At 39.3% G+C, this 13,607-nt stretch overlaps 1 protein-coding gene across 1 annotated transcript in view; it reads left to right on the top strand.

The window, feature by feature from the left end:
* Positions 1–13,607, top strand: part of C2H1orf87 (chromosome 2 C1orf87 homolog) — a 79,331-nt gene that overhangs the window by 24,470 nt on the left and 41,254 nt on the right. Inside the window, exons 4-6 of the mRNA XM_058693776.1 lie at positions 7,955–8,095; positions 8,657–8,930; positions 10,694–10,769. Of these exons, the coding sequence (XP_058549759.1) occupies positions 7,955–8,095; positions 8,657–8,930; positions 10,694–10,769 (491 nt within the window). The remainder of the gene's footprint in view (positions 1–7,954; positions 8,096–8,656; positions 8,931–10,693; positions 10,770–13,607) is intronic.

Below are 13,607 nucleotides of genomic sequence, written 5' to 3' on the forward strand. Positions count from 1 at the left end.
CCCCTCCCAACTTGAAAGTATATAATCAGTCACCCATTACAACCCCAATGCAGCTCTTCTGCCCATGGGTCTTGTCCCTGTGCTTTAATAAAACCACCTTTTTGCACCAAAGATGTCTGGAGCATTCTTTCTTGGCTGTTGGCTCTGAACCCCAATACTTCCACATCATTATCCACGAACATCTGCCCCATTGGCCAAGGTAAACCACATGGCAAAGCACAACACAACTGGGGCAAGGGTATATATTTTGCCTCTTTTAGGAAGAACTTCAGAAGCACTCAAGTGTGGCCACTACTTAAAAGACTTAAAACCATTGTTTAATCCCCTTTGCCCTAGTATAAAATGCAAAGTCCTTGATGGCCACTCCAACTCACTTCTTTTGTCTCTACTTCTCTCACATGCCCACCTTTCCCTAAACAATCTCTATTTCCCAGATAGAGTTCTGTTCCATTTTGTCTTCTATGCCTCGTCCATGCTATTCCTTTTATATGAAATTCTCTTCATGTAACCTCTAGTTACACTAGGGTCTCATCTTACTGAGATATCAACTCTACTAAGAAGCATCGCTGTCTGATCACCAAGATTGTGGTAAATGCCTTTTGTAAGGTACTTATAAATCAGTCTGTGCATACCCCTCTAGCAGATGTTGCTATACTATTAAAATGGGTTGTTTCCTCTAATGTAAACTTGTGTGTCAGTTACACTAAAAAAAAATAATTAAAAAAATAAAAAACAATGGTATGAAGTAGGTGCTCACATCTCTATTTTATAGGTGAGAAAACTGAGACACAGTGAGTGACATGAAGTAATTTGCCAAAGCTCATACAACCAGTTGAGTATTGGTGGATCTAGGATGTGAACCCAAGTAGTCTGGATCCACTATACCTGTCTAAATCTCTCTTAGATTATTGGACCCCACTCCTCAGGAGAAAAATTAAAACTCTCCCTAAAGAGAATGGGATTAAATGCCAAGAAATACTATTTTGTTTAGTAGAGTTGAGCTTTTGAGTGCTAGAAACCATTTTAATATTTTAGATTTTTTTGCCCCCAAAGAATGAATTTTTGCCCCCTCAAGGGCAACACTGAGAAAAATGCATGTACTACACTGTAATGCCTCTCATAAACACATCATTTATGGTAAGATTTCTTGAAAATAAACCTTATAAGTAAATGAATACTTTTTTTTATATAAATAAAAACATAGGCTTCCTTGTCTCCTTCCATGAGTCTATAAATTCCCTGAGAATAAAAATTTTCTTATTCACTTTTGTTTCCAAAATGCCTCTCTCTATATATTACCCAAAGCCAACATCCAACATTTGTTTACTAGACAAACACTAGAGGCTTTCACATTAGAGTCTGAAAGAAATCAAGCATATCTATTATTTCCATTGGTTTTTAATATAAAATTGGAGGTATTGGCCAATGTAATTTTTAAAAAGAAAGCAATTACAGACAGAATAATTGGAAAGAGGAAGAACTATTGTCAAATGATACAATTACACACATAAAATTTGAAAACTGCTAATGAAGAAACTACTAAAACACTAAGAAAATTTGACAAAACAGTGGCCTTCATATATTATAAACAAAAGCTAGTTAGGACACAAAATGGAAGGCAGCATTTATAATTACAAATAAAAGCATACCTATATTAATTAAATAAGTAAATAAACCAAATGCCTAGTCAAACTTAACAAGAAATGTCCAAACCTTTATGAGAAAAAATTAAAAAACTCTCCTAAAAGACACAAGAGTAGATTTGAACAATGAAAAGGTATGCTGTTCTTGTATAGAAAAAAAGTTAACATTGTGAATCACTATCAAAATCCCACTGACATTTTTTTGAAGAAATAGAAAAATCCAACCTAAAATTCATATTGAATCTCAAGGGACCCTGACGTCCAAAGCAATCCTGAGAAAGAAGGTATACAAGCATATGGTAATCAAAACACTATTGTACTGGCATAAAGACAGACATTAGAATAATGGATTAGAATAGGGTGTCCAAAATAAACCCTCACATATATGGTCAAATGATTTTTTTAACAAGGCTTCCAAGATGATTCAATGGGGAAAAGATGGTCTTTTCAAGAAATGGCACTAGGAAAACTGGAATGTCCACATGCAAAAATATGTAGCTGGACCTTCACCTAACACCATATATAAAAATTAACTCAAAATGGATCCATGGCTTAAGTATAAGATCCAAAACTATAAAACTCTTGGAAGAAAAAATGGGCAAAATCTTCACACTGGATCTGACAATGATCCCAGCTTTGAGCCTGGAATGTCTACTTACACCAGAAGCAATGGAGATACCAAACACTTTCCGAGACTTGTTAAAAAAAAAGGCTTGGAATCTAACTTAAAATGACTCTCACTAAAATAATAATAATAATAATAATAATAATAATAATAATAAAATATTAAAGGCTCCTAGTAGTCAAAAGTGGGATCTTTTGGCAATCAATAAAAGTAATTTTAATGGATTTAAATGCATTGTATATGCTTAAATCTATAACCTTATAGTGATTAAAAAAAAAAAAAAAACATTGGTCACCTGGGAGAACACTAGGGAACAGACTATTTTTTAAATTGGTAAATAATAGAAGCATTTATTGTTTGCCTTTTCTATACAAACTGTATTTTTTTAAGTTTATTTTGAGAGAGACAGAGAGAGCAAGCAGGGTAGGGGCAGAGAGAGAGGGAGCGAGCAAACCCCTAACAGGCTCCACACTGTCAGTGTGCAGAGGTCTGAGCAACCCAGGTACACAAACTGTATTTTAGATAATAGTTAATGAAGACAGTTTGTCTGTAAAGAAGCATTCCTATTAATAAATGAGAGCTAATAATAGGATAAGAATATTACCATTTATGAAACCCTAATGGAAAAGAAATGGAGTAAAGCAATGAGCTTATCAGTACCTATAAAAAGAAAGAATCTGACCGCATTTGTTTGCATGGGACAATGTGTCACCTTGTGAAAGGATCTTGCTGAAACAACTGAACTTGAATAAGATCAAGACCCTGGTTCTAACTATTTTACAAGATAGAGATGGGACGGTTGGTTAAACCTTGCACAGAAATACAAGCAACCAAATCCAGACTGTGGAAAACTTTATAGGGCACACAACACGGCTTCTTCAGCACATCAATTATAAGGGGAAAAAAAAAACGGCAGGAAAAAAAAGGCGGGGGTGGGGCAGTGAAGGGAATAGGAAGAACTAGAAATTTAAAAAGATGTAAAAGATTTAAACCAATTACAATATACGGATCTTATCTGGTTCCTGTTTTGAATTAACAAACTGAAAAATACGATGTATCAGATAACTGGAGGATTTTCAACAACTGACTGGATATTTGAAGATGTTGAGAAATTACTGCTTTTAAAAGTATTATAATGGGATTGTAGTTATATTTTCAAAAATTTGTTACTCTTAAGGCAGAAGTTGCCAAACTTTGGCATGTGTTATAAGTACTGGAGGGCTTTCTAAAACACATATATCTGGACCCCAAGCCCTGAAATTCTCATTCAGTGGGTCTGGGGTAGGTCTCAAGAATTCACATTCCTAACATGTTTCTAGGTGATGCTGAGGTTTCTGGCCCAGGGACCACACTTTGAAAACCACTGCTTTATAGATACATGCTAAAAAAAAATGTGGATGAAATAATAGCCCATCTGTGGTTTATTTACTTCATTTCTGGTGGCAGGTGATGTGGGTATAAATAAAACAAGCATTTCAGTTGATAATTACAGCCTGGTGACGAGTATATGGAATTCTATTATACTATCCTTACCACATGTGCCTGTGTTTGAAGTGTTCTATAATTGCAAGTTAAAATGTAAAGAAAATATAAATGTTTATATTTATAAATATATATGTTTATATTTGTAAATATAAATAAAATACTCAAATGATTAATGCTAATACTTATTGTATTGACTTCAGGTATAAAAATCACATGTTAAATTTATTAATTTGGAAATACTTTTTTTTCAATTCTACATTTCTTAAGAAATCCTGTCAAGCTTTTTATATCCATCTTTCTCATGATTGTATTTATTATCACTAGCATCTCTTTTTGAGCCATTTAACAGCTTTCTAGAATACATCAACACCTTGGTCTCAAATGTTGAAGAAACAGAACTTTTCAAATCTGCATTAGATGCTGTCTCTGCAGATTTCCTCTCAAGCCCCAGCTATGCATTGCACAATATGAAGACAATTCGTTGTGTTCACTTGTCTTGGAGGAGGGTGTTCATGGATTCCACAATATAACCACTTTATTTATTTTTAATTTTTTAATGTTTATTTATTTTAGAGACAGAGAGAGAGACAGAGCACAAGGAGGGGAGAGGTGGAGAGAGAGAGGAAGACACAGAATCTGAAACAGGCTCCAGGCTCTGAGCTGTCAGCACAGAGCCCTATGCTGGTTTCAAACTCTGGAACAGTGAGAGGTCATGACCTGAGCTGAAGTCAAAGACGTTCAACCGACTGAGGCACCCAGGCTCCCCATCACAATATAACCACTTTAAAATAGTTTTTTTAATAACCAATATTTTTTAAAAGTCTTGTTTACACTCCCCAGACCCCAAGAAGAATTACTAAATCTGTGTTAATGTTTTTAAGTTTATTTATTTTGAGAGAGAGTGAGAGACAGAGAGAGAGAGAGAGGGAGAGAATGAGTGGGGTAGCAGCAGAGCGAGAGGGAGAAAGAACCCCAAAATGGGATTCAGTCTCATGGTCATTAGATCATGACCTGAGCCAAACTCAAGAGTCAGACGATCAACTGACGGAGCCACCCAGGCGCCCCTAAATCTGTGTTAAACTTCTGTGCTTCATTTGTAACAATTCTTCTAGATAAATGTCACAATACTGGTGTTATGCCCCAAATCCACTGTGTGTTAGCCACAAGCACTATTTTGTGATTCAAAGTAAAACAAATGAGAGAAACCTGTAGAACTGGAGATTTTACAGATACTCTGGCAACCCTTGAAGTCAGAAACATGGTAATTCTTCATCAACATCTTCCATGTTATCTTCTTTGACACTTTGTGGATACAATGTTTGGAAAAACAACAGCCCCGGGTGATTGATGTCAGCAAAGGGAGAAGTCTGAAGCCAGGCACACGTCACAGGGCCTGAACAGGCCATCGTCACCTTTCTCACACTGTGTTTCTCTATTTGTTCTTCAAATTTGGCACTGTTCTTAAATGCTGGGAGTCAGCGGGGTACCAGACTGTTCTGGCCCACACAGAGCTCTCACTCTATTGAGACACACAGCAAATAACAAATCAAGGTTTAGAATTTACAAATTGTTTACAATACATTATAATACTCATTCCTCACAGCAGTCCTGGGAGTAGAATATAATTTCCTCTTTCCATAGGAGAGGCTATAAAATTTAGTCTGTGGACATCTAGGCTAAAAGATCTGTGATGGCAAGAAGCATACCTGCCTTGTTCACCTGTATCTGTAGTGAAGATAAAGGCACTCAATAAACTGTGGTGTTTAAATGAGGAAAGGGACACCTTGACTCCATTGGAATGGTGAAGTATTGATAAATGCTCCTTCAGAACCCTACAGTATAGGGGCACCTGGGTGGCACAGTCAGTTAAGTATCTGCCTTTGGTTCAGGTCACGATCTCATGGTTCATGAGTTCAAGCCCAGCCTTGGGCTCTGTGCTGACAGCTCAGAGCTTGGAGCCAGCTTCAGATCCCATGTCTCCTGTTCTCTCTGCCCCTCCCCTGCTCACTTGATCATTCTCTCTCTCTCTTTAAAAAATAAGTAAACATTAAAAAAAAATTTTTTAAAGAATCCTGCAATATAGAAGTGTATCAATGCTCAGAGGCAGAAAAATATTTGTATGTGGCTGAAAATAGAAATGTTTATATTACAAATAATTTCCAAAGAAACATACTGTTCTAAGAAAATGTTCTAGGGACTCCTGGGTGGCTCAGTTGTGTAAGCATCCAACTTCAGCTCAGGTCATGATCTTGTGGTCTGTGAATTTGAGCCCCTCATCGAGCTCTGTGCTGACAACTCAGAGCCTGGAGCCTGCTTTGGATCCTGTCTCCCTCTCTCTGCCTCTCCCCCACTCATGCTCTGTCTCTCAAAAATGAATAAATGTTTTTAAAAAATTAAAGAAAGAAAAAGAAAAAGTTCTAGGAAACACCTGAAATACCTAACCAAACATTTTATAGGATGAAACTGCTCTGTGGACTGAATGTGGAATCTCTCTCCTCCTGGGGTAGTGGGGGAAATGTAGGGTTCAAATCTTATCTGCACAATTTACTAGGGGGTAAATTTTGAACACTTCCTTTTTTTTTTTTTACCTTTATTTATTTATTTTGAGAGACAGAGAGAGAAAATGCTCATGCATACATGCCAGCAAGGGAGGGGAAGAGAGTGGGGGAGAGAGAATCCCAAGCAGGCACAATGCTGTCAGCACAGAGCCCAATACGGGGCTCGATCTCACAAACCATGAGACTATAACCTGAGCTGAAAACAAGAGTCTGATGCTTAACTGTCTGAGCAACCTAGGCTCCACAATGTCATTATTTTTTATGCCTATTCTAGAACTCTCTACCACTCCTGTTCACTCTTTCCACTCTAAAGAGCCTCTTGATTTTTCTTTAAAATGCTTCACGACTATAAAGCACCTACAGGTTGCTATCCATACTGACTGGTTATTCAACATGACTATCAACTGAGTACAGACATTCAGCTTTCAGTGAATCCTTCTGATAATGTCTCCTTTCAATTACCTGACATCCAAAATAATCATGTGCCTTAATTTATTCCCAAGATTTTATTTTTATCTGGTATGACACGGTAACAGATATAATGACAACTGCCTTTCGGAGAATAGTTTCTTACATTTCCCACACAAAGGCGGCATGCCACATATCATAGGAACACATGAGGAAGGACCAAGCTCTGTCAGGAGGCAGAAATGAGGGGACAGCACAGGCTACAGTCTTTATACAGGTTTCCACAGGAAAGGCAACGCAGCGTAGGGTAAACAGCTTAGGACTGGCTAGCTTGAATAATTCCAGCAGATTTTGAGCATAGGGGTGGTCCCTAGTTATCCAGTATCTGGACTGGGTTGGTTTGGGGCAGGGGAAATATTTGCTTCGTGAGAAATTCGTGAACCCTGGGAAGGGCAGTCTCTTTCAGCCAGCAAGGCTACCTGAGATGTCAAAACGTCATAAAATATAGACAATAAAAAACATGAGTAATACACCTACACCATGGCAAGATCGAATGGTATTTCATCACTCACCTTTGTTCCATCATTTATTCTATTGTAAACTTTATGAACGTTGTTTTTGGGATATAATATTCTGGGCTTTTGAATCTCTTCTGTTCCATTCCTGACAAAACTCACAATTGCCTTTGCTGTTCTTCCTCAATCTGTTAATTAACACAGTCTAAAGGAGTGGCTGGCTGGCTCCGTCATAGAGCATGGGACTCTTAATCTCAGGGTTGTAAGTTCAAGCCCCACGTTGGGTGTGGAGCTTAATACACACACACACACACACACACACACACACACACACATACACACACATACACACACACATACACACCCACACAGCCTAAGGATACCTTTATCTCTAATAAGAACCCTATATTTGCCTATAAATGCCTTATGATATACCTATTTTTCCTTTGTCGCAGATACCTTCTTTCTTGCACAAATGAAACGGCACTGTTTTACTGTTAATATATTTGTCAAATGTATGAATTGCATAATGCTGAGATTGATGTTGAGACAAGCATTCTTTGGGGACTCATTGATTCAGTCACTCTATGGACTGAAGTCACTTAGAACTGGGAATGTGTTTTAAGAGATTGTTTCCTCGTTCATATTCTCCCTTCTTTCTTCTTTCTCTTTTCCTCTCTCCTTCTGATCCTTACTACCATTTGTCTTTGTTTCTTTAAGATTCCCATCCAGGCAAATGCCCATTGTAGCTCAGTACCAACTGGAGACCAGTCCCTATCCTATATCCATGGCCTCCCCAGGAGAAACCTCAGAGACTGGTCTTTGGAACAGATGGTAAGGGACAGCTCTGACCAACCTGAAGTATGTATACTAAGACTTGCTTTGTTTTCTATTGTGGATGAAGGGTATTATTTGTTGCCTGTAGACTTTGATGTGCAGCAGATAATGAGACAGTCTGAGAGGGACGCTAGAGGCCATATGATGAAGCTTCCAAGAAGCTCCTTGGTGAGCTTACAGGCAAAACTTGATTGTCTCAACTGAACTTCTCATCTTTCTTCCACCTTCTTCCTCTGGAGACAATGGGTCTCTAAAACGTGGCATTCTAAATTCTCTTATAATTTAAAAAGTTATTTTGTAGAAGATGGATGATATACCTTCAGTAGCCTTCTAACAGAGTATGCACTCTAAAATGATTTTCTTCTTTTCTTCTTCGGAAGGCAACAGTCCCGAGGTATTGCAAACTAATAAATATGCCCAGAATGAATACCTACCTCCAGGTGTTACCAGCTTGCACTGTTCTAGACGAGGCCTGAAAGTGGGTGCTCTGATATCAGCCCCACTAGGCTTCTGCTTATTCGCATTGGCCGTCACTTCTCATTTTAGAGCTGTGTTAATTGATTGTTGCTGTTGCTCTTGTGTCAGGATTTTGGCCAGAGGCCAAGTGGAACAACAAGAGAAGACGCTTTTCTTCTTGCCCTGGTCAGAAGAGAACTCAGCTCACGCCCTTTGAGTTCTGGCTTACTAGAAAAGCTTCAGAAAGAGCTGAAGATCCTGGATCCTATCTCTTCAGGATTTCTTCTCCAGTCTCAGCTAAGCCACCTTTTCTTAAGACAGGAAGTCCCTCTACAGTTACCAATAGTCAAGATCCTTTGCCAGAGATTTTCTAAGAGGGGCTCTCCAGAAATGGTACAGCCATGTTGCTATTCTAAGCATGGGTTCCTTTTGTTTATTTTACTTGTACACACCAGAGTAGTAGAATTAAAATTAGTTTCTCTTTTTTTTTTTTCTTAAAAATAACCTTTACTATTGACTCCTAAGATACAAAGCTTATTTGTATTCATATGTGGAAATTTCTAGTCAGAAGAAACCAGAATGGAAAATGGATTAAGTCTCTTAGCTCTATTTAATTTCTTTTTAAAAGACTGCTGTTCCTGACTTTCATTATCTGCCCTTAGCACTATTGGGTTACAGATTCAGGAAAATGGGCTCACTTGAGTCAACTTACATGTTGGTCAGTCTGTAGGCTCTGAGATGAGAATGGAGAATTTGACTAGGATGTATCATTGTAGAGAGTTCCCTAAAGAGTTAGAGGTGGGAGGTATATTTGAAATACAATTCACCACCATTTGACTAATTGGGAAGCTGAGATCCAGAGTGGGGAAAGGAAATTGCTTAGTGTACTCAGAGAATTAATGGTGGACCCAAAGCAGAGATTAAGGCTCCCCAGTGACAAGTCCAGCGTTCTTGCTCTGAACACTGCACTTCCCAAGCTCACATTTATGGGTAGATACAAAGCATAGTCCAAGTGTAACCAGGGTGCTAGAGGAATATATCCTACAATAGAAAAAAGCAATAGCAATGGGTAAATCATGAGTGAGCATGTATAGAAAACCAGGCTAAAACAAACCTCATAGGGGTAATCTGGGAATTTAGTAATATAATAAGTGCCAATTACCTGGTCGCATGCTTAGTGTTTAGTAGGTATTCAAACAAATGTTAGTTCTCTCTCCTGCCCATTTCTAACCAACTAACCAACTATAATTAGTTGTATATTGATAAGAAGTATTTAGCAATACAGTGTCAACTTAGTACAGCCACTGTGAATCTTCAATTCAATCAAATTCTCTGGCCTGAGATTGATTTTATGTCAGAACCTTATATAGCTTCCCTCCCCCACGGTTATCCCCCAACTGCCCTGGAGTTGTATGTCCACCAGAGTCCGTAGGATGTCATCCAGACCAGCAATGGAAATGGACAACATTCTTTCAGTCCTTCCCCATGTTTAAAAAGAAAAAAAGGACTGGGGGGGGGGGTGGTCTTGAGATTTTTCACTTAGCTTAATAAGACCTTGTCCTCAAATAATCCGAACATATCTGCCAGATATATCTAAATACAAGCAAATGCTATATATATAATAAATATATGAGATGTGAGAGAGCAGCTAGAGGCTAGGTTATGCTGTAGTAACAAACAGCCCCAAAATTTCAGTGGCTCAAAACAACAAAAGTTTACTTCTCACTTACACTTCCCTAATAGGTAAGGCACAGTTTTGCCATTATCTTAGCTCCCAAACCCACACGGATGAGGTAGCAACTCTGGAGTATTTTTGGACATGCTGGCAGAGGGGGATAAAAAGAGAGCTATGGAGGGGCTTGTGTGAGCAGTTTAATCCTCAACCAGAAGGAGCACATGTCACTTCTGCTCACAACTCATCGGCTAGAATTGTTCCCATAGCCCTACCCAACCACAAGGCAATCAGGAAGGGGGGATAGTAGGAATATTTGCTTTTCAAAAGCACTAATAATTATTATACTATATTTTTAAGGCTGTTTTAGAAACTTTTAATGGTAAAAAAAAATTCCAAATACCCTCTACCTCAACAGGCATTTCCCTTATGGTCATTTATTTCCCTTATATGTACGTTAAATGACAGCATTCTTTTTCATATTGGATTTTCAGGTGACCCCCAGCAAAGCCAAAGAGTTGTGGGCAGCAACTGGAACAAGAGTCAGAGTTATCACGATCATGGCCAAGGGTACTTTCCTTCTTTTCTTGGGCATAGTGTTCCTAGATTTCTAGAGCTGGCAGTGACATCAGAGGCCATTCACCTGAAAAGCTCACCCAAGGTAGAATCACCATGCCCTCAACCAACACTGGGCTTATGCTGATCATTTCCTCTCTCTGGTACAAAGGCCAGCACAGAAAGTTATTTGCAACAATTACATAGTTTCTTGAGATCAAGCATGTGTCTTTTTTTATGAGGTTGCCATGTGAAAAGGAAAACCCTCATTATGAAGTAAGGAATGACTGTATACTGGCACAGAGCTCCAGTCTCTAAGGTATGATTCCAGAAACACACTTCATGAGTGAACTCCTGGTTTACGGGCACTAGCAAAGAAAGGTTTCAGGTACAAGAATCAATAATCCCCTCATATAATCTCAAAGGAAAGAGATGACACAAAGTAAAAATAGGATGTGAGTAATATCATTAGAGATGAGGCACAATAAAGCATGAGAGTCTCTGTGTTCTCCAAGAAAGTTGACAAAGTACAGTAGTTAGGAACATAGCCTCCATTACCTAAAGCCTGGGCTCAATTCCTGTTTCTGCCATTTAATGGCTATGTGACCTGAGGACAGTCAGCTACCCTCTCTGTGCTTCCATTCTCCAAGTGTGAAATAGAAACCATAAGAGATTTCCCTTCACTTCATAGATTTATAAGGGTAAGTCAATCAAGGCAAAGTTCTCAAAAACAGTATCCGATACATAGTAAATGCTATAGAAGAGTGTTTTTACTTTTTTTTTTTTAAACTATCCTACCAGAAGATACTCTTTCCATTACAAATAATGAGACACAGTGATTAAGAGCCATGATATTGGAATTTATCACTTCACTCTAGGGAACTAGAGTTTCCTGTAAAAATGTCCCTGGGCCAAATGTTAGACTTGATTCCTTTCTACAGTGCGCCATTTTCATGCCCTTTTGGCATTCATTGAATACCAGATGCTTGCCAGGCACACCTAGCTGTGCACAGTGAATTCAGAGGTTGGCAAGGCCCATTCTTTCCCTCAAGGGCTCAAGTTGCAAAGAAAGTGACACTGCCATGTGGGTCTATGAGTCAAATATCTGGGAGCAACTGTGCTATGGAGGGCCATAAGCCCCCAGAATTTTTTTTAAGTAGGTTTATTTTTGTGAGAGAGAGAGAGAGAGTGGGAGAAGGGGAGAGAGAGAATGAGAGAGAGAGAGAAAGAGAGAGAGTCCCAAGTAGACTCTGCACTGTCAGTGAAGAGCCCAATGCAGGGCTCTAATTCACAAACCGTGAGATCATAATCTGAGCAGAAATCAAGAGTCAGACACTTAACCCACTGAGCCACGCAGGTGCCTGTAGCCACAGAAATTTTTAATAATCAGCAACCACACTTCATAAAACACAGACCATGAGATTTGGGCCCAGAGAGGCGGTGAGCTATGCACTAAAACACATGGTTACCCATTGGCAGGTATGGGTACTATGGGTCCTGGACAGGAAGGCTTTCCTGAGCCCTGGACCAGGTTGTATCTCTTTGTGGTATGGCCCCACAGTCCTTTCCTTGCCTAACAGTCGTGGTACTTGTAACTATGTACTTGACATTTGAGGTTAGTGATAATAGCGTGTGCCCTAGCCAACTCCATGTCAAGCATAGTTCCTGGCACGTGGGAGATGCTCAACGAGTAATTTTTTTAATGTAATTGGCACCCTAATTATCCACTTGCAGGGACATCTGGATATCTACTCTGTAAAAGAGGTGCATAGAGAGATCATTTTGAACTCATCAGAGAAGGTGCTGCTTTACACAAACCAGACAGCATGTTTGTGGAAGTGCAGAACTGATGGCCCGTAATGAATCCAGGCTCTTTGTTAATCAATGTGCTGCTCAGGAAAAGGCTCTCCCTCGTTCTGTCAGGGAGAGCCTTTAATGGGGCAGCTCTGTGATGTTTAAAAAGCCTCCAGCATCACCTGTGGCAACAACAGTGACAATGGCTCTCCTTACCTAAGTTGGACCAGATGAAACACACTCTTGCAGCAGGTTTCCTAAGAAACCCCACCAGCTGAAACAAATGGGTTCCATACAACTCCTGCCCATTTAGCAATTGGTGTTCAGAGTCAGGGGCCAAAGCCTCATGAATTCCTACCCCCAGGAAATGGCATTGCAAGAAAAGGAACAAGGAAGGAAAATTTGCGATTCAAATCTGGGACAGATACATCTGATTGGCAAGGCCTGGGTCATGTGCTCTATCAGCAAAGAGAGGCTAGTAAACCAAATAGCTAGCATTTTCCTTGGCTGGAGTGAGAGGCAGACTCCTGAGCTAGAGAACTCTCTGAACAAAGGAAGGAGGGTGAAGAAACTATGTGACCAAAACAAAGACAAACAGCCACCCCTTCCTGTACCAAGCTTTTGGAAAATATTAGCTATTAGGCCAAAGCCCGAGTAAGAGTCACAGAGCAAAAGAAGGTGCAATATGACCTTTAGTAAAAGTTAAATACATGCATATAAAAAGAATCGATTCCAAGTGCTGCACAAGATCCCCAGGAAATAGTAAGAAACAAAACAGAGTTGATCCACATCTGATGGAGCAGTCTAATAGGGAAGCCAGACACAAGGCAATGACCAAAGAAATAAAGATGTGAATGCAACATGAGGGAGATTTATTAAGGAAAAGAACAAGGAATTATAAAAGAGCTGATCAAGCACAGGGTGCTGGAGCACCACTGAGAGCCAATTGGGAGCATCACTTCCCAGATACTCATTCAGTGACGTTGGGTTGGTAGCTTGAAGTCGGCCATGGTGGGAGCACTTGCACCGTAAAAATTAGTAATGCTAACAGATTAGGGC

This window comes from Neofelis nebulosa, chromosome 2 (genome assembly GCF_028018385.1).
Source record: "Neofelis nebulosa isolate mNeoNeb1 chromosome 2, mNeoNeb1.pri, whole genome shotgun sequence".
Lineage (NCBI taxonomy): Eukaryota > Metazoa > Chordata > Mammalia > Carnivora > Felidae > Neofelis > Neofelis nebulosa.